The sequence below is a fragment of the Kogia breviceps genome, chromosome 15 (assembly GCF_026419965.1).
Source record: "Kogia breviceps isolate mKogBre1 chromosome 15, mKogBre1 haplotype 1, whole genome shotgun sequence".
Taxonomy (NCBI): domain Eukaryota; kingdom Metazoa; phylum Chordata; class Mammalia; order Artiodactyla; family Physeteridae; genus Kogia; species Kogia breviceps.
The window spans coordinates 82,711,311-82,739,270 of NC_081324.1; the positions used below are offsets into that span (position 1 = coordinate 82,711,311).

Consider the following 27,960-nt stretch of genomic DNA (forward strand, 5'->3'; position numbering starts at 1 on the left):
TATACCTGGTCTTTTTCCCTTGTTTATTTGGAAAAAATAATACATTCCTGTGTTATATTTAACCACTAGAAAAATGGTAAACAGTGAAAACTGACTCTCTGACTGAGCCCCCTTAATTCTGCAATTCAGCTCCTCCCCAAAGGGCAGTCACTGGTTCACTGTCGCCTGTTTCTTGTGTATCTTTCCTGAGATCGACTGCTTGTCCCCCTCCCTCCTCCTCCCTCCCTTCCTGTGTGTGTGTGTCTGTGTGCATATCTCCCTGCTGAAAATACAAACGGTGGCCATCCCGTATATCTTGCACCTTGTTTTTTTTTTTCTCACTTAATACATCTCGCAGGTCTTGACTGTACGTCAGCACATGTATAAATGTGTGTTGTTCCCAGCTTTTTGCTCCCACAAACAGTACTGCAGTTTAATGTCTTCTGTTTATGTCTTTGTGCCCACGTGCAAATGCGTCTACAGACTCAACTCCTAACAGTGAAATCGTGAGTCAGAGGGATGTACATTTGAAATGTTGATAGACAGTTGCCCGCTTGCCCTCCAACAAGGGTCACAGTTGTTTTTGCCCATCATCGTGTCCCTGGTGCCTGTGTAATGATCAGACCTCTCTCCCTTAACCAGAATCCTGAGCCGATTGGGAAATAAAACTGGAGTCAGTTCACACCAGCGCTCTTCACAGTGGCCAAAACGTCAAACAACCCAAGTGTCCATCAGCAGATGAAAGAATAAACAAAACGTGGTCTCTCCATCCAATGGAATATGACTCAGCCACAAAAAAGAAGTACTGATACATGCTACAATGTGGATGACCCTTGAAACTATTGTGCTACGTTGAAGAAGCCAGACATAAAAGGCCACCTATTTTGTCATTCTGTTTATGTGAAATATCCAGAAGAAAGAAATCCATAGAAACAGAAAGTAGATTAGTAGTTGCCAGAGGCCAGGGGGAAAGCAGTGGGGAGTAACCGCTAGTGGCTACAGGGCTTCCTTTGGGGGTGATGAAAACAGCACTGAAATGAGGTAGCAGCTATGGCTGCATTGTGAACGTACCGAATGCCACTGAGTTGTACATTTTTAAATGGTCAAAGTGGTAACTTCTATGTTACATGTATTTTACACAACAAAAAGATTCAGCAGATGCTGGCTAGATTATTCTCCGTATTGTTCACGAAGTTGAGGATGTGGCTTATAAGGGAGCCCCAGACTGTCCTCCAGGCAGCCAGGGACCAAGAGAGGCCTCCCCGACCCCAGGCTCTCTCTGTAGGAGCAGAACAGGAGGGGCCTGGGCCCTCAGTGGGCAGCTTTCCCACAGGAGGAAAGGAGAAGGGCCTGGCCCCCCGTGCCAGCGCTGCTTTCCACACTCCGTAGCTCACCCACTCCACCTAGCTGGGAGGGAGTAAGGGGGAGACAGGCCTAAGAATGGTTTTTTTGTTTGTTTGTTTTATTTTGTTATTATTTTTAAAATTTATTTATTTATTTTATTTTTGGTTCCGTTGGGTCTTCATTGCTGCGCGCGGGCTTTCTCTAGTTGCGGCGAGCGGGGGCTACTCTTCGTTGTGGTGCGCGGGCTTCTCATTGCGGTGGCTTCTGTTGTTGTGGAGCACGGGCTCTAGGCACGCGGGCTTCAGTAGTTGTGGCACGTGGGCTCAGCAGTTGTAGCTCACAGGCTCTAGAGCGCAGGCTCAGTAGTTGTGGCGCGTGGGCTTAGTTGCTCCATGGCATGTGGGATCTTCCTGGAGCAGGGCTCGAACCTGTGGCCCCTGCATTGGCAGGTGGATTCCTAACCACTGCGCCACCAGGGAAGCCCTTTTTTTTTTTTTTTTGTGGTACGCGGGCCTCTCACTGTTGTGGCCTCTCCCGTTGCAGAGCACAGGCTCCGGACGTGCAGGCTCAGCGGCCGTGGCTCACGGGCCCAGCCGCTCCGCGGCACGTGGGATCTTCCCGGACCGGGGCACGAACCCGTATCCCCTGCATCGGCAGGCGGATTCTCAACCACTGCGCCACCAGGGAAGCCCAGCCCTTTTTTTTTGTTTTAATTTTTAAAAAAATTTTATTGAAGTGTAGTTGACTTACAATGTTGTGTTTAATTTTTTCTGTGCAACAAAGTGACTCAGTGATACATATAGACATTCTTTTTCATATTCTTTTCCATTATGGTTTATCACAGGATATTGAATTTAGTTCCCTGTGCTCTACAGTAGGACCTTGTTGTTTATCCATCCTATGTATACTAGTTTGCATCTGCTAATCCAGAGCTCCCAGTCCTTCTGTCTGCAACCGCACTCCCCTTGGCAACCACAAGTCTGTTCTCTATGTCTGTAAGTCTGTTTTGTAGATTTGTTCATTTGTGTCGTATTTTAGATTCCTCATATAAGTGATATCATATGGTATTTGTTTCTCTTTCTGACTTACTTCACTTAGTATGATAATCTCTAGGTCCATCCATGTTACTGCAAGTGGCATTATTTCACTTTTTAATGGCTGAGTAATATTCCATTGTATATTTGTACTACATCTTCTTTATCCATCTGTCAGTGGACATTTAGGTTGTTTCCATGTCTTGGGTATTGTAAATAGTGCTGCTCTGAACATAGGGGTGCATGTATCTTTTCTTTTTTAAAAAAAAATAAATATTTATTTATTTTTGGATGCATTGGGTCTTCGTTGCTGCATGCAGGCTTTCTCTAGTTGTGGCAAGCAGTGGCTGCTCTTCGTTGTGATGCGTGGGCTTCTCATTGCAGTGGCTTCTCTTGTTGTGGAGCACAGGCTTCAGTAGTTGTGGCATGCGGGCTCAGTAGTTGTAGCACGCGGGCTCTAGAGCGCAGTCTCAGTAGCTGTGGCGCATGGGTTTAGTTGCTCTGCGGCATGTAGGATCTTCCCAGACCAGGGCTCGAACCCGTGTCCCCTGCATTGGCAGGCAGATTCTTTTTTTTTTTTTTTTTTTTTGTAATTTATTTTTATTTTATTTATTTTACTTTTGGCTGCATTGGGTCTTCGTTGCTGCACATGGGCTTTCTCTAGTTGCAGCTAGCGGGGGCTACTCTTCGTTGCAGTGCGCGGGCTTCTCATTGCGGTGGCTTCTCTTGTTGCGGAGCACAGGCTCTAGGTGCGCGGGCTTCAGTAGTTGTGGCTCGCGGGCTCTAGAGAGCAGGCTCAGTAGTTGTGGCGCACGGGCTTAGTTGCTCCGTGGCATGTGGGATCTTCCCGGACCAGGGCTTGAACCCCTGTCCCCTGCATTGGCAGGCGGATTCTTAACCACTGCGCCACCAGGGAAGCCCTGGCCGGCAGATTCTTAACCACTGCACCACCAGGGAAGTCCAGTATGTATCTTTTCGAATTATAGTTTTGTCTGAGTGTATGCCCAGGAGTGGGATTGCAGGATCATATGGTAGTTCTACTTTTAGTTTTTTGAGGAACCTCCATACTGTTCTACATAGTGGCTGCACCAATTTACATTCCCACCAACAGTGTAGGAGGGTTCCCTTTTCTCCACAACCCTTCCAGCATTTATTATTTGTAGACTTTTTAATGAGGACCATTCTGACTGGTGTGAAGTCGTACCTCATTGTAGTTTTGACTTGCATTTCTCTAATAATTAACAAAGATGAACATCTTTTCATGTGCCTGTTGGCCATCTGTATGTCTTCTTTGGAGAAATGTCTGTTTAGGTCTTCTGTCCATTTTTCGATTGGGTTGTTTTTTTGTTATTGAATTGTAGGAGCTCTTTATATATTTTGGAAATTAAGCCCTTGTCAGTCACATCATTTGAAAACATTTTTTCTCAGTCTGTAGGATGTCTTTTTGTTTTGTTTATGGTTTTCTTTGTTGTGCAAAAGCTTATAAGTTTGATTAGGTCCCATTTGTTTATTTTTGTTTTTATTTCTGTTGCCTTGGGAGACTGGCCTAGGAAAACATTGGTATGAGTTATGTCAGAGAATGTTTTGCCTGTGCTCTCTTCTCGCAGTTTTATGGTGTCTTGTCTTATATTTAAGTCTTTAAGCCATTGTGAGTTTATTTTTGTGTATGGTGTGAAGGTGTGTTCTAGCTTCATTGATTTACATGTGGCTGTACAACTTTCCCAGCAGCACTTGCTGAAGAGACTGTCTTTTCCCCATTGTATATTCTTGCCTCCTTTGTCAAAGATTAATTGTCCATAGGTGTATGGGTTTATTTCTGGGTGCTCTATTCTGTTCCATTGATCCATGTGTCTGTTTTTATGCCAATACCATGCTGTTTTGATTACTATAGCTTTGTAGTATTGTCTGAAGCCTGGGACGGTTATACCTTCTTTGTTCTTTTTCCTGAGGATTGCTTTGGCAATTCTTGGTCTTTTATGGTTCCATATAAATTTTAGGATTGTTTGTTCTAGTTCTGTGAAAAATGTCATGGGTATTTTGATAGGTATTGCATTAAATATGTATATTGCTTTGGGTAGTATAGGCCTTGGAACGTTTTGTTCGTGGCTTTCCAGGAGGCATCAGGAATGGTGAAGAGGTATTGCCTCACAAGCAAATATGGTTGCATGACCAAATGAATGGACTCCACCACTGTCTGGGCCCCACACCGGTAGACCCCAGAACCCTTGCCTGCTTTCTTTTGGAGAGAATGGTCTGGCCAGGAATTAGGACCTGGGACCTAATCCTACCTGGGACCAACAGAACCCCAAATCCCCACCCCAGTCTCACTCTTCCCTGTTCTTCTTAATTCCAGCTCCTGTCTGTGCAAGGCCTGCGTTTTAATTTTCATTCCAAAGCAGTCTCTTGCCAGACCTCTGAAGAATTCAGTTTGCTCGTTCCACCTAATGGCAGTTTTGAGAGAGACTTTTGTTGTGCTGTAGACTTCCTGTCCGTGTCGTGAACCTGTCTTCTAGGAAGGGCTGCCGTGTCAGGGTGGGGATGAAGATTTTTCTTTATGGAAAAGTTTAGCACACTCAGTAATTCCATATTTAATCGCACCTCCCACGTGCCAGGCACTGTGCTGGGATGAGTCAGACCCAGACCCTGGCCTTCCCAGAGTAAGACTGGGAGGGTGGGGAGGTGAATCAGGGTCATTGTTCTGATCAGGAAGCTGGTGTGTGTGTGGGGGGGTGGGGGTGGGTGGGTGTGGGTTCCCAGGAGTTTAAGGAGGTGGGGTTGGGAGGCAAGGCCGAAGGAGGTCTTGCCAGTGGTCTCAGAAATTTTGATAATGTGTTTCTGGTAACACTTTATTTTATTTTATTTTAAAGATTTTTTTTGATGTGGACCATTTTTAAAGTCTTTATTGAATTTGTTACAGTACTGCTTCTGTTTTATGTTTTGGTTTTTTGGCCCCAAGGCATGTGGGATCTTAGCTCCCTGACCAGGGATTGAACCCACACCCCCTGCATTGGAAGGCGAAGTCCTAACCACTGGACCACCAGGGAAGTCCCAATGGTAACACTTTCAAGAAGGAATATGGCAGAACCCTGAGTTAGACTAAGAAGTACCCCAATCAGCCGTGTCTGAAAGCCGAGTGAAGCTGGGACGGGCTTGAGGGGAGCAGGAGTCCGACCACGGGTGCTTTGTGGGCGTCCTGCCCAAGGGAGCTCCACCACGGAGCTGCACGGCCCCTTTTAGAACTCTTTAGAGCAGCCTTTCCTGTCTGTTCCATGGGAAACTAGACTTGGGGTACCTCCATAGAAAGGGTCCCAGTCCTTGTCTTCAGATGTCTGTATAGGCAATGTCTCCTCCCCACGTTGAAGATTGACAGTGACATCAGCACATCGAAGGCTCCAGGGAGCGCCTCAGTAAGGAAGTGTCTCTGCACCTCTGTGGGCAGTTTAGGTTTTGGTTTTAGTTGCAGACTTATTTCTTTGCGTTGGTTGAGCGCCGCCTGTTGGCTGTTGAGATATTACAGAAGCCTCAGTTGATGGGTGATAGCAGTTGGAAATAAACATCAAGGAAGAGGGAAACATCCCAGCGGTTGATGAGGAAGAAGATGAGAAGCCCAAACTATACCCTATCAGATTTGGTTTCTAGCCTCCAGGGTTTGATCTCGCTCTCTGAATCTTCCCACCCGCTTCGTGGTAAGTAATTGAAGCTGTTGGCATTGTCTGACTTCCCTGAGAAGATGCTGTATGCTCACATCAGCCACTTTGTCTTAAGTAACAGCAGGAGTAAGGGTGGGTTTATATTAAGCCCCGTGGTCAGTTCTTAACAGAATGTTGCAGGGGACTTCCCTGGCGGTCCAGTGGTTAAGACTCCGCACTTCCACTGCAGGGGGCACGGGTTCGATCCCTGGTCAGGGAACTAAGATCCCACATGCTGTGCAGTGCGGTCAAAAAAAAAAAAAAAGTAACGGAACATTGCAGGACTCCAAAGTTTCTCCCCACAGGAGTCCTCGTCTTCCATCCCATCTCTTCTCCTGCTTCTGTCCTTGGCAGCTGTCTCTGCAGGTGGCAGATGCCAGGTCAGGATTCTGGTCCTTCTAGACACACAGAGAAAGTGGTGTTTGAATCCTGGCCTTTAACATAAGGAAGCTGTCAATTATAGAGAAGTTTTGTTTTCCCTTAAGGAGATAAAAAAATAGGGAGGCTTTTCTGTTTCGTTTTGTTTTCTCCCGGAACAGGCAGGAACGCCCTGCCTGGCTAGACAGCGTGTTGCTGGAAGATCTTTCAGAGGAGGGGAAAGAGGGTTGGTTTTGCCCAGAGGCAAAATAGTCTGGTGTATACTCGGCCCTCTAGACTGGCCTAGAAGCATCCCCCCGCCTCCCCCACCCCTCCAGCTCCTGCCATTCTGGGTGTTTTCTCCGGCCTTGACCGGACCTGTGTTGCTCTCCTGAGGGCTGTCAAGCCAGGCGGAAGGACCAGCACAGGCCTTTCCGCCTCTCTTTGGTTTAGCTGAAGTTTCCTTATCCTCCGGGCCTCAGCTGAGATGTTACCCTCTCCCGAGCGCCTCTTGTGACTGCTCAGACAGGGTTAGTTACGCGGACTGTGTTCCCACAGCCCTTTGCTCTTGTTCGCGGCGCTCAGCGCGTAGGCAGGACTCACGCCTCGGCAGCTCACGTGCTCCCCGAGGGCCGGGACCTCATCCGCCTCATCCATCCTTTTCCTCCCCTCCTAGCGTGTGCACGACACACAGTAGGTCCTCAATGCTTGTCGAGTGAGTAGAGGGACCCAGGCCTGCCTTCCAGGCCCTGAGGAAGCGAGTGTCTCTGCAGCTGTGCGGGGGTCAGGGCTGACCTTTGCCCTGGTCCCCGCTCGCTGGCGTCGAGAGGGGGGCCCGTGGGTATCACCTTTTCTTCCTGTGGGAAGGAGGCGCCCCACGACAGTGGTGGCAGACACGAAAGAGAGGACTTTTCAAGTCAGGAGGTGTTAAAAGCCAGGACTTCGGAAAATAACTTAAATCCAGATCGCTGAGGTGGTTATTAATAGGTTAAATTTACATTTACCTTAGGGTTTACCTGTCCTGTGTGTCTAAGGATGTGTGTGTGTGTGTATTTAATCCTTACTAAAACACTCTGGAGGCAATGGTGTTATTGTAATTTTACCCGGGAAACTGGTGTGTCAGAGAAATGAAGTGACAGTGAAAGTTCACAGCCAGTATGCAGTCGTGCCACAGAGGCTCAGAAACACTGGGCTGCTGGCTGTTAAACGTTGCTGACAGCTGGGGTGGAAGTGCCTTTGGACCGGGGAGAGGTGGGGGGAGGAAGGCGTGTGATGGGCTCAAAGCCCCTGACCCTTTGAGCTGAGGCGGCTTCTGTCTGCCTGTCCCTCAGCTTCTCAGAGGACTTGCTATGACTTTTTCTCTGGTGGGGGGGTCACAGCCTTCTTACAAAGCCTAGGCCAGCGCCGGGTTGAGTTGCGGCGGGGACATGAGGTATCGCTCAGGCACTGTCTCTGAAGAGCCCAGCTGTTGTGACTGCTTGACACCTGGAATTTCTGAGTGGGTTTGGAGAAGGGGCAGGGCTGTGGCCTGCCGTGATGTAGAACCCCCAGAACCCCCTCTGTATGGACCAGTGACAGTGCCTTGCCCATCTCAAGCCGTCTGAAGGGGGGAAGCCCTCTGCCAGCTGCTCAGAGGTGGCTCCTGGCGCAGCCCTTGAGAAACTGAACTGTCTGAGAAGCCTGTGCCAGCAGGCGGCCTTCCTTGCCTGCCGTTAGCTTTGTTTGCAAGGGCCCTTTAAGTCATTCCGTGAAGGATTATTACACGAGCCCCCGCCCTGTGCCAGGCTCTGTGCTGGGCGCTTCAGGCGAGGATGCCGGAAGGGCCCTCCCCTCGAGGAGCTGCAGTCTAGCGGCAGGAGGTGTGGGCACGCACTGCTCTACGGGGACTGGATGAGTGCTGTCCTTGAGGTGCGCACGCTGCTCAGGGATCCTCAAGGGATCGGGAGCAGCCTGGGAGAGGCCAGTGCCGGCTCGGAGCAGGTGATGCTTGAGCATCACTTGGAAGGTGAGCCGGTGGCCGGGGCGGAGGGACTTCCGTGAAGCGTGAGGACCTTGAGCGCCGGGGCCCGGAGGCAGGAGAGGGCCCCGCGCGTCCCAAGGCCAGTGGGACCGTGCTGTGCCTGGACTGTAAGTGCCTCGGGGGGCCGCTGGCAAAGGAGGTGGCCGAGACCGCGTTCAAGCGGGCTGGCTTTCGTTCGGTGGTCAGCAGATTTCTCTTTTCCTTCCCCCAACTTTGCCGAGGTAAAATTGACATGTAACATTGTTTAAGTTTAAGGTGTACAACATGATGATTTGATACGCGTGTGAGGCAAAGTCAGCAGATTTTTAACTTTTAATCATGGAGAATTGTAAAGATATTCGAAAGTAGACGGAATAGGATAGCGAACCCCGCGTCGCATCACCTCACGCCAGCAGTTACCAGCCCGTGGCCGATCCTGATTCCTCCATAGCCAACACCATTGCCCCCCGCACCGCACCCGTATCACTTTGAGGAAATCCTCAAGTGCCTTGCGTATCCTGTCAAGCCTAGCCCGTGGCTTACATGGGTTAATCCAGAGTTCTGAGGCCTGGAATGATTGGGTGGCACTTTGTGATTTCATTCCATTCTCAGAGGGACCACTGAGTTCCCCCTCTTCATTTTACCTTTCAGTGGGAAGTTGGTGTCTCCGAAGTGGAAGAACTTCAAGGGCCTGAAGCTCCAGTGGAGAGACAAGATCCGGCTCAACAACGCCATCTGGCGGGCGTGGTACATGCAGTGTAAGTGCCGCGCGGCCGGGCCGGAGAACCTCCGGGTTCTGCCGCCGGGAGGCCTTTGCGCCTCGGGGGCCCGGAGCCTCTGCCCTTGTAACATTGCGTGTCAAACAGAAGTCTCTCTCGGGCCGTGTGCGGCCAAATCCAAGTGAACTGGACCCTTATCGCCATCGGCACTGGGGGCCCGGCCAAGCGTCTGCAGGAGGCGGAAGTGTAGGCCGATTGCTCCCAACCTAGCGTGCTCAGTGTTGTAAAGGCAGAGGAGGAGGGACCGGTGTACAGCCGAGAGGTGACATTTGGAGAGTCGGGGAACAGTTCCCGTTTTCAGCAGGTCTGAGACGACGCAGGCCCAGGCCGCGTCCTGTGTCCAGCTGGCTTGGGTACGTGTGGATCTGGCAACTTCTGCAGGAGGTCGGCGTGCTCGGCGTCCCCTAGGCTCAGGCCGGTGTTTCTCTTGATCAGCCAGACTCCCTTTCTCGCCCACACATCACTGCCAGACTCTTTTCCTCGGACCTGGACCCCTTTATTTCCCTGAAATCTCGTTTTCCAAGGGAAGGAGGAGGAAAGAACCCTTAAGGGTCCCCCCCGAGGGGCGGGGTGTGAACAGAGGAGGCGAGCTCCTGCGGGGGTCTCTGCCGCAGTGACGGTGTCTCACCCTCTCCCCGCCCAGATTTGGAGAAGCGCAAGAACCCCGTGTGCCACTTTGTCACTCCGCTGGACGGCTCTGTGGAGGTGGACGAGCACCGGCGGCCGGAGGTACTTGGCATGTGACGGGCCCTCCCTCGGGAGGGGGTGGCTCACAGGGTGGGACCGAGGGCTCTGGGTCCCTCAGAGGGAGGACGCAGAACAGGGTGTCCTGGCACCTCTTTCGACCCTGAGAAGCAATGGCGATGCGGGGCGGGGGGGGGGCAGGTGGCCTCTGACACCCCACAGAGGCTCCCGCCTTCTCAGACCCGGCTGACCCAGGGACTGAGCGGGGGGGGGGTCCTCCAACCGGGACTTACCCTCGACTTTCTTTTAATGTCAGTATTTCTCTGGAAGTCAACAGGGAGGGAATCTTTTTTTCTTTTTTTAAATTTTTATTTATTTTTGGCTGCGTTGGGTCTTTGTTGCTGCGCGCGGGCTTTCTCTAGTTGCGGCGAGCGGGGGCTGCTCTTCGTTGCGGTGCGCGGGCTTCTCACTGCGGTGGCTCCTCGTCGCGGAGCACGGGCTCTAGGTGCGCGGGCTCCGGTAGCTGTGGCGCACGGGCTGAGTTGCTCCGCGGCATGTGGGATCTTCCCGGACCAGGGCTCGAACCCGTGGCCCTTGAGTTGGCAGGCGGATTCTTAATCACTGCGCCACCAGGGATGTCCCACGGGAAGGGATCTTGACTCCTTACATGGCAGACGTCTTTAACTATTAAAGAATGAATTCGAGATCTTTATATACTGAGAGGGTAAGATGTTGAAGAAATAGTAAATGAATAAAAGCAAGTTGCACAACAGTATTTGAGTATCTCTAGGTTAATTTTTTAAAGCGTGTGTCTTTGTGATTGTACATGCATAGGAAATGTCTTGAAGGATATACAGAAATTGTTTCCTCGTGGTATTAGAGTGAGGAGGAGGGAAGACTCTTCTTTCACTTTTTACTCTTTTGCATCGTTTTAGTTTTCTCCAAGCATGTCTCACTGTTACCATGAAAAGGGGAAAACTTGGAAAGTAACCTAGTGAAAGACAGTTTGGAGCCATAGGACATGATCCGGTGTTAGTATTAAGGAATATCACTTTTTTCGGTCTGGTAATAATATTGCATTATTCACGGTGAACATTCTTCACTGTCAGAGACACACAGTGAAGTATTTTGGGGTGAAATTATGTGGGATTTATGATAGGATATCTGGGACTTGCTTTAATATTTTCCAGCCATTAAAAAAAAAAAGGAATCTGAAAGTGAGGTGGGCTCTCGGAGGCTATCGTTAACTCCTCGTCACCGGAGGTCTTCAGGGCTGCTGTGGAAGGGGCTCCCCGCCCTGCACAGTGGGGAGGCTGAACCGTATCTTAGAGGTCGAGGCTAAGGGCATTTGAGAGCTAGCCCACGTCTCTGGAGGTTCCTCCAGCGCCGGGAACTCTGCGCTTCTCCCCTGCCAGGCACTCTGTCGGACCCCTGCCCCGGTCCAGCCTCCAGGATCTGGGCCCCCGAAGCCCCCTGGGTTATCATGGGCCCTGAAATGAAAGCTCCCCTTCACTCAGGCCGGGCGTGGCCCAGCAGAGGCGGGACGCACTCTGTGGACGAAGCCACAGGCAGGCAGCCTGCTTTTCAGAGCTGGATTGCCCCGGCCTGACTTCCAGAGCCGGACGCTCGCTTGTTGGCAGGGTGGCTCTTCCAACGCCACCGCTCCATGCTGCCCTGCATCTCCCCACAGGCCATCACCACGGAAGGGAAGTACTGGAAAAGCCGCATTGAGATCGTGATCCGGGAGTATCACAAGTGGAGGACCTACTTCAAGAAAAGGGTATCTGGCTCGGGCTCCAAAGAGAGCTCGTTCAGCAAGCCCCGCAGGGGAGGGAAGAAGTGAGCCCGGATTCAGAACACTGGCCCCCAGGGCTGTGGCCCGGAGCTGGCCACCCCTCTCCTTGGCCCGGCATTCCAGCCCAGCCCAAGTGGTGGCCTGCTTTGGTCTTGTGACCTTTGCTCTCAGTTTCTCCCGCCAGGAGCCAGGGCTCCTAGCTCCACAAACGCTGGGTGGGAATCTCCTCTGTGTCCAGTGTTGGCCTCTGGACGGCAGGGGCAGGCTCCCTCTCCCCCCCCGCCTCCCAGAGAGAGAAGGCCTAGATGTTTCTGGAGGTTAGCCCCTTCCAGGAAGGAGAGGCCGAGGGCCTCGTCCCCTGCTTGGGCCCCGAGTGGCCACCTTGGTCCTCTCTATCCTTCCTCCACAGCTCCAGCAGCACAAGGATGAGGACCTCTCCAGCCTGGCCCAGGTGTGTGAGCTTGGGGGCCACGAGGCCCCTCATGGGACCTCCCCCTTTGACAAGAAACAGCAGTGACTTGGGCGGCCCAGCACTGCGGCAGAAGGTGGCAGGGATGTGGACTCTCCCTGGGGCTGGAGGAGGGGCCGCCCCCCTTCTCGCGTGGAGGGTGTGAGGAAACAAGCCAGTTCTCTGCTGCGGGGCTAGAGGGGCTTTGTCCCTGCAGTGTCCGCCCCCCCCCACCCCCCGCCTCATCTCTAACACGGGAGCCCTTGCAGCTCTGTGCAGCAGTGCGGTGTATTTCCCTCATGTGACGTGCTGGGGACTCCCGAGTCACTCTTGCCCCTGTGGTTTGCCCTCCCCCCCGTTGGTGGCAGGACGATGACATGCTTTATTGGCACAAGCACGGGGACGGCTGGAAGACCCCCGTCCCCATGGAGGAGGACACGCTGCTGAACACAGACATGCTCATGTCGGAATTCAGCGACACCCTCTTCTCCACGCTTTCCTCGCACCCGCCCGTGGCCTGGCCCAACCCTCGCGAAATAGGTAACCCGCCCCTAGACTCGAGACCGGAAACGTTGCCTTCCCCACCAGGCCCCCAGGGCAGGCTCTGCCCGGGGGGCCATCCCTGAGCTGCTGTCGCTTGTCTAGGGTGGGTAGCGAGGAGGAGGGTTGACCGCCCTCCTTGCTGTGTGAGGCCCCGTCAGGCCCGGGGTGCCACCGCCAGGGGACGGTGGAGGTTTGGGCTCAACCGGTTCCCACATTTCTGGTACCGTCCCTCAGCAGAGGACGGGGGCCTGTGACTCGCTCTCAGGAAAATCATTCGCACTCCTGGGCTGGCCTCTTACCTGGCAGCGTGCAGCTGTCCAGTTAACCCCTCGGGGAAGAGCCCACAGGCTGAAATTAGAACCCGGGGTCTCTGCATAGCTGCTCACGGCTTCGGGGGAGGGTGTGTTCCCGGATACTCAGTTTACCTTTCCTACGAGAACTCTCTTTCCTGCCCGCCGAGGGTGGACGATGCCCATGAACTGACGAGAAATCCCAGCCAGTGGCCTACGTTTCTCCTCAGAAGCATCTAGAATGCGAGCAGGGCCAGAAAGATCCATTCCAGGCCCTTAATATGTTCCTACAGCATGGTCTGAGAAGGCAACATGATTCCTCTGTCTCCTTTCTGATTCTTGCAGCACATCTGGGAAATGCAGACATGATTCAACCGGGGCTGATTCCTTTGCAGCCCAACCTGGACTTTATGGACACTTTTGAGCCTTTCCAGGGTGAGGACTTGGGGCAGAGAAAGAGCATGGCTACCTGTGTCTCCCTTTACCCAGGACAGAGTGGGTGTTGCTTCCCTTTCACAGAGGCAACTGTTAGAATGGACCAGGGAGAGGACTTAGAATTTTTCCAGAACTTTTTTTTTTTTTTTTGCTAGTAGCCGCAAGGCCTGGAAAGTGTTTCTGGGATGTTGTTCTGTCTCCCGCTCCGCGTCTCAGAGCCTCAGGTTTGGCTTTGACTGTAAGCAGTTCTCCCACTAGGCAGCAGAGTGCGCTGACGACACAGCCACCTCCTCGCAGTTTCCCGCAGTTAGAACTGGTCCTTGAGCTCCTGCCGCCGTAAGAGCGGGTGCCACCCAGGCCTGGGAGTGATTCAGAGGCCACACTGGTTGCCAGCCTGTGCAGCTCCAATCAGAGGGCCTCTTTCTGCAGAGTTACCTCGTGGTGGGGGTTGGGGAGATGCCCTCTAGCCATGGCATTCCTCTGGGTAAGGTGGGGCTCATTGCCTGATTTGTTTGGATCTTAATGCAGTGAAGTGATGGTCACAGAGCTCACAAGCCCCTGATGTTGTCTTTCAGACCTCTTCTCCTCCAGCCGCTCCATTTTTGGCTCCATGCTGCCCGCACCTGCCTCAGGGCCTGCACCAGATCACAACAGCCCACCTGCTCAGGTAGAGGGAACTTGGGGGAAGGGGCATCGGACTGGTCATCAAACCTTGGCAGCCGTAAGCAGAGTGCTAGGGGTGGCTAGATCCAGCGGTGAACTCACATGCAGTGTCTAAAGAAGTTACTCTCGCCCTCCTTGGGAGCATCCTTAGGTGTCCGTGAGGTGGGAGACTCTATCAGTAAACGTATGCTCCCACCTAAGGCCCATATAACCTGTGTGCAGCGGGCTCTGTCTTGACCACTGCAGGCTGGGCCAGTGAGACAGCAAAGAAAAACGCAGGTCGCTGAGAGGAAGTTCCGTGTATTTCTGTTACTTTTTACTCGGCCCTCAACACGAGTTGGTTACCAGCTGCTGGGACGGCTGAGCGGAGTGAGGCGCAGCCCTCCGCCGTTAAGAGACTCTCAGGCTGGTGCCCGTATCCAGTGAGGCGCCCGTGACCTGACCCTCCCTCCTTCCATCTGGCTCCGCGAAGAGTTCTCCTGTAGAGACCGAGATCCGAACAATTGATTCCTTGTAGCATTGCCCTTTGAGGAAGAGGTGGCCTCTCTAGGAGTTGACACGTGAAACTGTCCTGGGGGAGCCTCGCGAGCAGCTGTGATCCAGGCTGCCCCCGCTCTGTAACAGAAGATGGCAGGGACTTTGGGGGGACCCCGCTGGACTCCAGAAACAAGATATCCCCAGGCCGAGAGCCAAGTGTGTGCAGACAGTCGCTGTGTCTGAGCCCTGTGTTATCACTGAGTTCCTAATGGAAACAAGACCCCTGCAGATGCCTGGAGAGACCCAGATCCACCCCCCGCAGACTAGCAGTCCCAGGGCTGGTCTCCTGTGTCCCTTCTGCCCGGGGCGTCGTCCCAGGCGCCGCGTACTGTGTACTGTGTCGGGCCCTGAGCTGTGCAGCGCTGGGGAGCGGCCGCGAGCCGTGTGGCTCTAGCGTTCGCGCCTCGCTCCTTCCTTCTCTCCCTCCCTTAGGAGAGCGTCCTGCCAGCCACCGCTCTGCCCTCCCCGAGCCTCCCTGACGGCTTCATCGCGCCCCCTGCAGCCGCGGCCCTGGACCCCACGAGTGGGCAGGGCTGTGCGCACACCTCCCAGCCAGGGGACCCCTTTCTCCAGCCCGCAGACCTAGGTCCCTCGGCGCCACCACTGAGCGTCCCCCAGCCCTTCCTGCCCGTGTTCACCATGCCCTTGCTGTCGCCCAGCCCAGCCCCGGCGCCCGCTTCCCCCGTCTTGCCATTAGGCCCTCCTCCCGCCGCTGCCCCGAACCCCCCGACTCCCCCTGCCTTCCTGCAGCCGCAGAAGTTTGCCGAAGTCAGCAAGTCGCCCCCTGTCATCACCCACACGGCCTCTGCCACCCTCACCCACGACGCCTCTGCCACCACGTTCAGCCAGAGCCAGGGCCTCATCATCACCACCCACTATCCCACCCCCTCCGCGTCCCCCTGTGGCCTGGCGCTGTCTCCGGTCACCCGGCCACCGACCGTCGGGCCCCCTCAACCCCGTTTAACTTTCGTGCACCCCAAGCCCGTATCCTTGCCTGGGGGGAGGCACAAGCAGCCCCCCAAAATAGTGCCTGCTCCCAAACCAGAGCCCATGTCCTTGGTATTGAAGAATGCTTGCCTCGCCCCAGGTGAGTCAGGGGGAGGGAAGCAAGTGGGATTCTCCCCCCCCCCCCCCCCGCCCCGTCCTCATCCCCCGCCGGGCTGTTTCCCGTCCCCGGGCTCGCAAGCACCTTGTGATAGGAAACGGAAGGGTTATGAGAGGCTGCGTGCGTGCGTAGATCTAGTCTGTTTTCTCTATTCTGTGTTGTTCTTTTAGTTAGTCTCAACCCAGTTTGAAAAAAACATGGTCCTGGTCATCTCTTTCCCGGGTCTGTAATCTGTCCCCTCCAAGGAGAAGTTGCGAAAACGTAGCTTTGTCTCCATGCCCTGCAGCAAGGAGGTGATGTCTCAGTGGCAGCAGAGGGGGCGTGTGCTGCTCCTAGGCCCCCCCCCCCCCCGCCCCGTGCAGCCTGGCCAGCCCTGGGGCCCCAGCTGGGCCGCCACCCTCACCTCCCCCTTGTCCTGGCAGCTGCCTTTTCAGGACAGCCCCAAGCAGTGATCATGGCGTCAGGCCCTCTGAAGAGAGAAGGGGTGCTGGCCTCCACCGCGCCCCAGGCCGGCGTGGTCATCGCGCCTGCTGCCGTCGCCAGGGTGAGTGGCCCAGACAGGCCCTCAGCATCCTGGGACCTTGGGTGGCCCTCACCCAGCATGACTGTGGTCGGGTCGGGGGTGACCTCTCTCCCCTGTGTCCCCTCAGGCTCCTGGGGTCACAGAGTTCCACGGCGGCATCCTGGTGACAGACCTTGGCCACGGCCCAGGCAGCCAGCCTGCTCCCATCTCCCGGCTCTTCTCTCCCAGCACGGGGCCCGACTCCCTGGTAAAGGGCGAGCAGGTCCCGCCACATGGGGGCGTCGCCCAGGTCCCCGCCACGGGTGCCAGTGAGTCTGCTGTCTGGTTGGAACGGTTGGGGCCACGTGAGTGGAGTGACGGGCCCGCCCTGGACCGGGGAGGCTGCGGAGGGTGCCCGGGGTTGAGCCTGGGTCTCCAGGCCCGGTGGTGAGAAGCTGCCAGTGGCCCAGGCTAGGGAAACGCTCGGCAAAGGGCGGGGTAAACCAGGGAAAGCAGCCGGCGCGCCCCACTGCAGGCGGCTCGTGTGCTCGCAGAGACGTCGCTCAGCCTCCTTCGGAAAGGCCTGGCTCTGATGGGGCCGTCCCCGGGGGCCTGGCGGTTGGGACTCCGTGCTGCCAACGCAGGGAGCGCGGGTTCATTCCCACCTGCCATGCGAAGTGACCAAAAAAGATTTTTTAAATTAAAAAATATTAAAAAGAAAGGCCCGGCTCTGAGCTGCCAGTTCCGATCCACAAAAGGGATTGAGGGGTCCGCGTCAGCAGTTTCCAGAAAGCACGAGCCTGGTGTTGCTGTAGCCACAGGAGCCCCCGGCCTTGTCCGGCCTTGGCCGGTCTTCGCCGGCCCCGCGCCTCGGGAGCCCCCTTCCTTCCTCCCCAGCCTGGCCTTCCGCCGCTGAGGTGGCCGGGGTAGGACTGATATTGCCCAGCGACGACTGAAGAGCTGAGGTCAGGGTAGGTGATCTTCCCGAGGCTGTGCTGCCGCGGGCCGGGGAGAAGCCAAGGTACCAGGTTGGAGGGAGACCAAGGTGTCTTCCCGTCTCGGGTAAAACCGTGGCAACTGCTCCCGGCACCCTGTGCAGAGGCCTCTTCCCCAGGCGGAGGGCAGGACAGGAGGGGGAAGGCTCTCTACTTATAGGGGTCAGACAGGGACTTGTCCCAGGACAGGTTTTGCAGAATAAGGACCCTCCTCTGGGAAGGTACAGACGCAGACTAGCTGTGAGTCAGGCCCTGGAATACTGTCTGGGGTTCGGGCTCAGGGAAACGGCGCCTTGTCCACTGAGGTGGGTCCCCGGAGGTTAGAGCCTAGCGAGCAGGGTGGGGAGAGGAGCCGGGCAGAGAGGACCGAGCCTGCGGCATCCGCGCTGTGAAGAGGGAGGGACTGGCCGGGAGGGGAGGGCGGGGCGTCCTGCGGGGGCTCCGGAGCCTGGGCCTCAGGTTTCTTCCGCCGTGTTCTTTGCGGGTAAAATAGCGCTTTTGTCTTTTTAATTAAAAAATGTGGGGGGGGTACGATTGAAAAAGGTGTGAGAAACATATATATAGAAATGAAAGAACAACAAAAGAACAGGTAGCCGTGTGCTCCCCACCCAGGGTGAGAACGACAGCCTTGCAGACGCCGAGGGGCCCCCGGTGGCCCAGGAGGCAGGCGACTCGCAGCCCCCAGACCTGTGACTGCAGCGTCCAGCTGGCCTCCGTCAGGCCTCACGGAGCCCAGCCCCTGCCCCCGCCTGCTGGCGACGGTTCCTCCCGTCTCTGCTCTGGGGCTGCCATGGAGGTTCAGGGCGGGTGTCGCTGTGCAGCGGGTGCAGCCTGGTCCCTGAGGGGAGTCTCTGCTCTTCTCAGGTCGAGACTGCCCGAACTCAGGGCAGGCCTCTCCGTGTGCTTCAGAACAGAGCCCCAGTCCTCAGTCTCCCCAGAACAACTGCTCAGGGAAATCTTCTGCAGACCCCAAAAATGTGGCTGCTTTAAAGGTACCTGTTGGGTCTTGATTCCCTTGGAAGGATGGGGAGGCAAGGAGAAGCGTATCAAGGGACTCTGGGTGGGGGGGGTGGCTGCGTCCCGTAATTACTAGAGACGCACTGCAGAGAACCGTGGGCTTGAGGGGTGTCCCACGCCAGGCTGGGGCGGTATCGGAAAGAGGGAGGTTTGCTGCTTTAGCCTTGAGCCTGGTGGCTCCTCCCATCCCCCACCTACCCCCAGGCCTGTGGTGACAGTGGCCCTCAGCCCAGGAGCCAGCACTGAGCCCTGTGGAGCAAGGGGAGCAGGCGGCAGCTGTCAGAACTGGGCCCGAGGGGTGAGGGAGGCCGCGAGGGGCCGAAGCAGCAGCCCCGGGCCCTTGCTGTGCTCTCTGCTGCAGGGGTGGTTTTCTAGTCCGTCCTGTCGCCCTCCTGGCTCCCGCTGGAGCCTTTTAGCTTCCTGTCGCCCCTCCTTCCACACAGCTCTCTAGAGGCCACAGGGTCCCAATCTGCCCCTAATCTGGGCAGCAGGGGGGGTTGGGACGGGGAGGGGAGGGGTCCCTGTGTCACAGAGACAGGGCTGATCTCCCAACAGAACAGGCAGATGAGGCACATTTCAGCCGAGCAGAAAAGGCGTTTCAACATCAAGACGGGCTTTGACACCCTCAGCAGCTTGATCTCCAATAACACCAAGCTGGTGAGTGGCCGGCGGGCGCCGAGGGCCAGCAGCACGCGCGGACGTGGCGGGCTCGCGCGCCTGCTGCCGCCCTGACCCGGCCACCCCTTGCAGACCAGCCACGCCATCACGCTGCAGAAGACCGTGGAGTACATCACCAAGTTGCAGCAGGAGCGCAGCCAGATGCAGGGGGAGGCCCGGCGGCTGCGAGAGGAAATCGAGGAGCTCAACACCACCATCATGTGAGGCTGGGCCTGGGGGCTCACGTGGTACCCCGTCCTCGCTGGCACGGCACAGAGGGGGCGCTCATCTGCTCAGCGCTGCAGCCTCTGCCCTCCTCTTCCTCCCCAGGCCCCCCTCCTGGGCCTGCCCACTTGGCCCCCAGCCACGCCGAGCTTCCTTCGACTCTTCCTGTCGTTGCAGCTCCTGCCAGCAGCTGCTGCCCGCCACGGGCGTCCCCGTCACCCGGCGCCAGTTTGATCACATGCGAGACATGTTTGACGAATATGTGAAAAGCCGGACTCTGCAGAATTGGAAGTTCTGGATTGTATCTTTGCGTTGTCTTTGCTCATTCCCCATCCCGCCAACCGGTGCACTAAAACCGCAGACACTGACCCTTCAGTTGCTTTAGAAAGATGCTCTCTAAACGGTCGTCAAGACAGGTAATGCTAGTTTCTGACTCGAGCGGGAGGGGCCCGGCCGGGCCCGCGGTGTGGAGCCGCCTGTCCTTGGTGACCGTCCAGGCTTGGGGCTCCCTGGGGACCTGGAACAGGCCCGCTTTGCGCTCTCAGTCCTTGAGAAGTAAAGACAAGGCCGGAGCCCCTGGCAGAAGCAGTGAGGTGGGAAGGAGGTGGGATCTGATCTAACACGTCCCGGCACCAGCCCTGTCCTGGCAGCAGCGGGGAGCGTGGTGCCACCCGAAACCAGGGCTCACGAAGCGACTAAGTGGCAGAGCCTGGATTTGAAGCCAGTTCCCTCCAGGCTGTTTTCTGGGTTCGTGCCACAGGGCCTTGACTGCTGTACCGAGGCACGGATACCTGAGTGCTGGGCTCTGTCTCTGGGGCCAAGGCCTCCCTGCACTTGGCCTTCCAGATGTCAGCGGGGCCCTTAGGGGGGACGGCTCGGCCTCGTCACTCCCCAAACGGCCACCGCCGCGCCTCTGGGCGGACAGCGCGCACAGGGGTGGGGTCGGCCGCCGGGCCTGGGCCTGGGGTCTGACGGGCCGCCGAGGGGGTCACGGAGGAGGGACGCTCCAGCCTCAGCTCTGACCGGGCGGGGGCTGTCCGCGTGTACTGATCGGCGGGTTCTAGAGGAAGGGACGACAGACGCCAGCTCCAGTGCCCCAACTTTGCTCTGGTCCTGGCCCTTGAGTGGAGCTGGCATGAGTCAGAACCTCTGTGGTCAGCGGCGTGGGCTGAGCGTGGTGGCCGCGGTCGCCGCCTGGGCTCGGGACGGTTGTCCCTCCCGCCCGTTCTCTCTCTTGCTCTGTCTCTCTCTCTCTCTCTCTCTCTCTCTGTCTCTCCCTCCCTCTCTGTCTCTCTCTCTGTCTCTCCCTCCCCCTCTGTCTCTCTGTCTCTCTCTGTCTCTCCCTCCCTCTCTGTCTCTCCCTATCTGTCTCTCTCTCTCACTGTCTCTCCCTCTGTCTCTCTCTCCGTCTCTCTCTCCCTCTCCCTGCCCCGCCGCCCCGTCACAGCTATGCACAGTTACTTGCCAGTCCTGAGGGGAGCTGGTCACGGGCAAGCCTGTGACTGGACTTGGTTCTCTCCACGCTCGCTTCCCTTTTCTTTAACCTACGTGCTGTGCAGTTCAGCGTCATCATCAAGCCGCTGTTTGAGTCCTTCAAGGGTGTGGTGTCCAGCAGCAGCCTGGAGGAGCTGCACCGGACGGCGCTGTGCTGGCTGGACGAGCACTGCTCCCTGCCCGTTCTCAGGCCGAGTGAGTGGGGCCGCGTGGGCTTGGACGCAGGTGGGGCTGCCGAAAACCCAGGCTCTGCTGCCGGCGGCCCGCGGACAGCTGGGGCAGGGGACGGGGCCAAGCCGGAGGCGCCCCTGCAGGGCGGGGGGCGAGGGCTCCCAGGGCCTCTGCTCGACTTCCTGCCGCCTCCGTGTGCCCCTTTGATCAGATCTAGCTCCCATTTAGTGAGCACCTACTATTTACCAGGCCCCGTATCAGGGGTTTTCAAATACGTTTTCGTGTGTAATTCTCATAATGAAAAGAGCTGTGGCCGTGTGTAAAGGCTGTAGAGGTGTGATGCTAAAACGGGGGCAAGCAGGAAGAGGTCAGCGTTCCCCGCCCACTTGCAGCCTAGGAGATAGGACTGGGGGAGTCGTCTTAAAGGCAGAGGTGTGAGTGTCCAGACCGCAGGCGAGAGGCTCTCCTGGAGTCCGTGCCTCTCCTGCTTTGGGGGCGCGAGAATCCCCACGCGGGGTATACACACGTAACCGTGCGTTCTGTCCTCTGGGGGCTTGGAGCTGGTGCCTGGGCCGTGTCTGCAGGCTGCCCGCTCTGTCTTGCAGCCGTGCTGAACACCCTCCGGCACCTGAGCACCACCACGTCCATCCTGACGGACCCGTCCCAGCTGCCGGAGCAGGCGGCAGAGGCCGTCACCAGAATGGGCCAGAGATCTGGGGAGTCTTAGCAGTGCTTAGCGGGCACATGGCCGCGTGAGAAGCCGTGGAGACCCTCCCCGCCTGTGGAGAGGAGGCCGTGCCCCTCACCCCTCCTGATGCGGAGCTTCCAGGCCTCCCTCCGACTGCGGCCCAGGCCGCTCAGAACGCCGCGCTCAGGTCTGAAGCAGGTTCGGGTCCTGCCCACAGCAGTAGCCCAGCTTAGGGAACCCCTTGCTGTGAACTCTGACTCAGTGACCTCTGTCACCGACCTCCCCTCCCCTCGGGGTAGCCCGGATGGAGGGGAACAGAGGGGCGCACTGCCCGCCCCTGTCCTGCCCTGTCCTGTCCTGCTGGTGGGGTGGCGGGGCCGCGGCGGCGGTGCGGGGAGCAGACGGGGCAGCAGGGGGCGCCACCTGCTCCCCCAGGCTAGGAAACGGGAGGGTCCTTCCCGGCTCCTGTCTGGAGACTTACACAGGCTGCCTCCCGCCACCTCTCAGGCGCCCGTGGGGCGGTTGGAAGGCATCCTCCTTCCTGCCCCGACTCTGACCTTGTAGATAGATTGGACGACTGCTGAGGCTTCGCAGGGCCGGCTGCCGGGGAAACCCCGCAAGACACGTGTGCAAAGTGGTGGGTGCGCGCGCCCGCGGACCGGAACGGAAGCAGGAGCGACGCGGAGCTGCTGCGGCTTGGAGGGCCGCTCGGGCGGGGCTCCTGTCTGTCCTGATCTGGTTCCGCTTGGCGTGGCAGCCTCCGTGGTGATAGCGACCTGAGAATCGCGAGGCGGGGCTCAGCCGGGGCCCTGCTTCCTCGTTCCCCACCTGCTTCCGAGCCGCAGCAGGGCAGGCGGCCGTGCTTGCTGGACGCTGCTGGCCCTTCGGGTGCCGTGTGTGAAACACCAGGCTCCGCAGTGCTGCCGTCGGCCTGGTCATCTTGTCTGGGTTGTCCAGCTGGGAGCCCCCAATCGTAACAGTTCCTGGACCAAAGACGCCACCACCCCCGCGTCTGTCTGGTGTTTGGAGGCAGAAATTGAACGTTGACGCCACGCCCCGAGGTGGCTGCCCCGGAGCTGTCTCTGGGCGGCTCCGGACCAGGCTGCAGAGAGTTGTACTCAGATTTGGTCCAGCTGGAGGGGGCGGCAGGCTGTTTCCGGATGTGGGGATGGCGCTTGGAAGGGTTCAGAGGAGGGCACGGCAGGAGGGGCGGTCCCGGGCCCGTCCTCCTCTCCGTGTGTCTGCAAGAGCAGCTCCAGGTGGAAGGATGCTCTCTAACACTCAGGAAGCCCAGCCAGGGGTACCTCCTCATTGAAAGAATGTGCTTTTCACGTCCTGCTGTGAAGTTCAGAGGCCAGCAGGCTTCCCATTCAACCTCTGTCCTCCCGGCCCGAGACGGAGACTGGGCAAGCGCTGGGCAGACCAGGAGCCCAGGGGCCCCAGGAGGGGCTGCTGCTGGCCACCCTCGGAAGCTTGGATCATTTCGGAGGCTCTCGCTGCATCCCGGAGGCCTGTGGAAGGTGCTTGGGGGGGCAGGCAGCCCCACCTCAGCCTCGGCTGATGGAGGATGGAGGCGGGGTCCTCTCTGCCGCTGGCCGTGCCACTGCCCCTGCCGTGGATCACGACCGGTCACCTGCTCCCTCGTCCGTGCTCCAGCCCCGTCAAGGGTGCCTCGGCGGCACCCCTCCACCTCCCCAGAACCCGTGTTTACAGGCCTTCGATCGCTCTCCTGGGGCGCGAGCACGCAACGAGGCTGGGCCAGCCCTTCGTTTCCACTGGGAGGAGGGACAGGAACTCAGCCTTCCCCCGGGGTGGACACGAGGTCTCCCTCAAAAGTGGACGAGCACCGTGGTAAGAACTCCGTGAGGCTCAAAAGGGAAAAAAGAAAAGCCAGAGGCGTTCCAGCCGTGAGGGCTCGTGGAGGGTCCCGCCCTCGGCCTCGCCCCAGTTCCTGTGCCTTCGTAAACCGCGTGGTGGCCGCCGGAGCTCGGCCCAGCCATGACCTCTCCGAGATCACTAGCTTTCTCCCCACCTCTTGCTGGGAATCTTTTTTTTTTTTCTTTTTCTTTCTTTCTTTTTTTTTTTTTTAGCTCCACGGGATATAAAATTGGCCTCTTCCTTCTCTGGCCTACCTCTCCCTCCCTTTGGCTGATTTAACGTTCATGATTCTGTTTTTTTAAATATTTAAGGCTCTTAGGTTGTATGAGGCGTTGAAGGGTGTGTGCGTGTGCGCGCATGCGCGCGCGCGTGTCCCAGCGGACGTTTAACTCGGTGCATGTTTTGTTGTGAGATATTGACTTAAATCCATTTCTCTTGGTGCTTACCGTTACGGCTGTAGGGCCGCGAAGCTGTATCTCTTACTACAAACACGTTTGTTTCTTGCCCCGGCAGTTTTCCTGATGAGTCTGGCCAGACGGGGGCCTAGCTTGGGCCTCTGTCCTGGGGTCCTAGGCCAGGATGCAGGGACCCCGGGGCCATGCTGCCGACTGCCCCCAGTGGATGCTGTAGTTTGTTTACACTCACTTTCACCCCTACTGCTGTCCCCACTCCCAGGAAAGAGACTTAAAAATGCTGACACTTTGGAGGATAAGAAAGTCAATCTGAAAAGAAGAAAAGAAAAAAAAAAAAGCCCATCTGGCACGTAATCTCTGGAAGTGTTTCTGTGAAATCTTTCTGTGCCACCAACCCCCTTCCCACCGCCGGCTGCTCTTTGACACCGTGTGGGAGATGCAGGGGGAGTGGGGCTTTCCGCAGTTGGCTGGCCCCTCCCCCCCTCGGTCTCAGGTGGGTGACATCCAACTGTCACCCCTCTCCCACCAGGCCCCCAACCTGGCTGGGGTTTTCAGGGCACAAGGGAAGAAGCAGTCCCGGCGTCAGGAGTCAGTGTTGATGTGAGCACAGGTCTTGTTGGGGAGGGACTGGCGGGGCGCTGTGGGTGACCCCGTGCACCCAGCCCCCTCCACTCCGTCCTTGTGGCCTGATCTCATCTCCTTTTCCAGGTAGCACTCGGCCCTCCCGGTTGTTAACGCTCTGGCTGCTAGAAAGAGAAACTTGGATTCTCAGGGGACGTGGCGTCCCGGGTGGGGGCCAGTCCCCTTGTCCCTCCCCAGGTGAAGGGGTGCGGTGGCCTCCTCCCAGCCCAGGCCTCCCCTCCCTGTGCAGCCGGCTCCCCACCTGGATGAGAGTCCGAGCGCAGGCTCGCCGTTGTTTTCAAGATCACACGTTCTCACTGTCCAGCTGAACGAGGGCTCGTCGGGGTGGAGCCGGGGCTGTCCGGGGGGCCCACCTGCCCGCGGCCTGCACACTTGCTCAGTGTGGACCCGGCCCGGCCCTGGCTAACCTGCCCCGCTCCGGTTCTCTTATCGCATCTGGGCTCCAGGTGGGCAGGCTTGGAACGCCGCTTGTCGGAGCAGGTTGGCTTCCTTGGTGGTGGGCTTGCTGAGGAAGGGAGCTGGGGAGCCCCGGCGTGGGCTCAGGGGCAGCCGTGGGCTGGGGTCTTTGGCTCCACGCCCCTGGTGCCTCGTATATGAAAGAGGATTGTCACCACGTCTGCACACAGATGACAGGGGAGGACAGCGAGGGTGGAGGGTGGAGGAGATCGGATCTTCAACACGTACGTTTCAGTGGTCGCGTGGCCTTGACCCGCTCAGCAGGCAGGTTTGGGGATCAGAGGGGCTCCAGGAGCAGAGAGAAGCCTCAGGACCCCCCCCCCCCGGGTGCCCCACACAGATCACCTGCCCTGTTTTCTTTTCCTTCTGACGACTTGGCTTTCCCAGCTCACCACACAGGGCTGTTTCCTGTCGAGGCTTGTGAAAATAAGCCTTTGAGAAAGAAAAGGGAACTTTTCCTGTTGAATGTTGGCTTTGACTATGCGTGTGTGTGTGTGTGTGCGCGCGCGCTTGTGCGCTTGCACAAGCCTGTGTGTGTGTTTGTGGGTGTTTACTTAATGGAATTTTATTTTTGTGAAATTCTTTTATAATTATGTAGCAAAATTCGCCTCCATCTCCCAGTCAAACTTTTCGTTCCAGAGTCAACGCTGGGCGTCACTGATTTGAAGAATTCTCTCCTGGGTTTGTGAATGCAGATGTTCCGCTGTCAGGAGTTGAGGTTGTGGAGAGGGTTGGGAGAAACGGAAGTCTGATGCAATTTCCGTAGCGTTTACGTCCTGCAGCTAAAAGGTCGGAAGGGCTCAACCAGGGAGACACGAAGCCCAGGCTATGTTTCTTGCGAGGGAGCTGGACCGCGGCCTCACCCCGAGGTGCCCTGCTGCTGCTTTATCTGAATCTGTTCACACGGCTTGTTTTGCTTGTTTTGTAACGCCACAGCTGAAACAGCACGTTCTTCTCCTTTTTGGGGTTTCAGTTCATTGTATAAATGGTTCAGTTTTTCTGTTGTGAGCTCTGGTGACTGTGTCAGGCCTCCCCTAGGAGACAGTCACCCCTTGTGGGCAGAAAAACAAAACCCAAGAAGAGTTTTGTTAATCGGAGGCTCCCTCGGGCCTGCAGCATCCAGAGCACGGCCCTTTATGCTCCGCTGTTGAGAAGCAAGTTTCCACCAGCTGTATTCAACACTACAATGCAGTTCAAAAACTATATTTGCATCCAAGACAATAAAAAGCCGTATTTTTTTGAAAAGCCTGTGCTGTGTGGTCTTTGCTACCCTGTCGAGCAGTGGAAGAGGTGATAGAATGAGATCGGAGCAGAGAGCCGCTCAAGCCTGGCTCACTCGCGCTAGCCTTGGGGGGAAGTGGGTGCAGCCTGGAGCCGAGGGGCTGGGGGTGAGGCGACAGGCCTGAGGCGGTGGGGCTCCGGAGGCGGCCCCGGAAGACTGCGGTCCTAAGGAGAGGCCTCCGCCGAAAGGCCCCGCGGGACAGATTCTGCCCGTGCACTCACCAGGGCCAGGTGCTCCAGGCCTTTCCCAGGGGGACAGAGTCCAGGGGTACTTGTGCAAAACTACCCTTTTCCTCGTGCGAAACTTGGGCAAACAGCAGCCGCCCTGCACTCTTCACAGGGTGGTCACGAGGGTGACATGAATTCACGAACGTCCGGTGCCCAGGAAGCACAGGTTTTCACCGACCGACCGGCGTGGCCAGCACTGGCCCCAGCACAGAGCGGGGGGTGGGAGGGCTGCATCGCGGTGATGCCGGGGGGGGGGGGGGGGGGCGCTGTCCCCCCTGCTGACTGTTGACCCGACACACTGTAGACAGAAAATGCTGGGAAGTTGACCAGCAGAGATGTCCCTTTGTTGTGCTGAGATGTTGATGATTTCTGTTGATGTAAAAGCCTTTCTTTTAGCCCTACCATCTTCCTGTGCCTCCAGCTCCTTGTGACTGGGCAGGGTGACTGTAAGATGAGCCGTGCTGTCCCCTTTCAGGCTGCCGGCCCCTCTGCAGAGCTGCTGGCTTGTTTCACTGAACAACCGCCCGGGTCCATATCTCCTGACTAAGATGCAGTGGGTTCGTATGCAGGCCCTTGTCTGATCAGCGCCCCCATGCCTCCCCCGAGGAAAAAAGTCTTCATGACACAAAGCCAGATTTGGGGCCGTGAGAACCAGGGCCTCCTGAGAGAGGTGAGTGGTGCATGGACTCCTTGAGGCTAGAAGGAACTTGGTTTCCATTGACCTAATCAGTGGGTGTCCAGTTGGTTCTTCTAACTTCTGGAGCCCGGCCCCACGTTAGGTGTGGGAACTTAAAGATAGTTGGGGTGTGATTAGGAGAAGAAGGGAGGGTTTGGAAGTGGGGAGGGAGGAACAGAGTGTCTAGAGGGGGAGGCCAGGGCACTGGAGCTTCCCTGCCTCCGTGTCAGGCACGGGGCCACTTCGGGAACATGCCCCACTCCGGACAGTTCTCGAGTTGGTGGTGTGGTTATTCCCATTTTCTAGAGGAAGAAATCAAAGTCCTTTCCAAGGTGGCGAGGCTGCACCGGTCAGAGCCAGAAGGCTCAAGGTTCATTGTTTATCCTGTAACGGGCTTCTCCATCCACCGAATCCGGAGGATTATCCGGGACGCCCTGCCCCTCCCCTCCCCCTCCTCCAGCACCAAGTCCTGTCGAGTTTGTCCTCCAAATGTCCTCCAAACACATCATCCACTTTTCTGCAGGCCCACCGTCATCGACACCCAAGTCCGAGTTGCCATCGTTTCTCAGCTTCCCACGGTGGTGTCGTCCACCCCTTCTCTGTCTTGTAGCCTCGACCTTACAGTCAGTAGGAGCTTGAGGAAGTCCTAGTCCAGCCGCAGCACTGACTCCACGCAGCCCTTCAAGGGTTTCCGGATAAAGGTCAGTCCACCCCGCTCCGCTGAGCTCATCCTGCCCCTACTTGCCTTTCCAACCTCACGTTTGCCCTTTTCAGTTCCTTGAACATTCCGTGCTTTGTTTTGTTTCACTCTCCAGGTTTTCCCAAGGCCTCTTTCCTCCTCCCGAGCCTTTGCCCATCTCCGCCCCTTTTCCTGAATAGCTCCTATTCTTTCGTCCCATTTTAATCCTTAAATGTGAGTTCTTCAGAAAGCGGCCCTGATGTTCCTCCCACCAACG

At 56.8% G+C, this 27,960-nt stretch overlaps 1 protein-coding gene across 4 annotated transcripts in view; it reads left to right on the forward strand.

Moving 5' to 3' along the window:
- Positions 1-26,064, forward strand: part of MLXIP (MLX interacting protein) — a 62,556-nt gene extending 36,492 nt beyond the window's left edge. Inside the window, exons 2-17 of one of the 4 annotated variants that reach the window (XM_067014412.1) lie at positions 9,054-9,160; positions 9,825-9,910; positions 11,556-11,645; positions 12,070-12,111; positions 12,477-12,648; positions 13,287-13,376; positions 13,952-14,043; positions 15,009-15,663; positions 16,104-16,225; positions 16,332-16,548; positions 18,043-18,170; positions 18,751-18,852; positions 18,946-19,073; positions 19,255-19,378; positions 20,637-20,766; positions 21,348-26,064. In XM_067014412.1, the coding sequence (XP_066870513.1) occupies positions 9,054-9,160; positions 9,825-9,910; positions 11,556-11,645; positions 12,070-12,111; positions 12,477-12,648; positions 13,287-13,376; positions 13,952-14,043; positions 15,009-15,663; positions 16,104-16,225; positions 16,332-16,548; positions 18,043-18,170; positions 18,751-18,852; positions 18,946-19,073; positions 19,255-19,378; positions 20,637-20,766; positions 21,348-21,469 (2,407 nt within the window). In that variant the 3' untranslated portion in view covers positions 21,470-26,064. Of the gene's footprint in view, positions 1-9,053; positions 9,161-9,824; positions 9,911-11,555; positions 11,646-12,069; positions 12,112-12,472; positions 12,649-13,286; positions 13,377-13,951; positions 14,044-15,008; positions 15,664-16,103; positions 16,226-16,331; positions 16,549-18,042; positions 18,171-18,750; positions 18,853-18,945; positions 19,074-19,254; positions 19,379-20,636; positions 20,767-21,347 lie in introns of all 4 variants that reach the window. The other 3 variants (XM_067014414.1, XM_059040736.2, XM_067014413.1) reach the window with 3 other exon arrangements.
- The last annotated feature ends 1,896 nt before the right edge of the window (positions 26,065-27,960 follow it).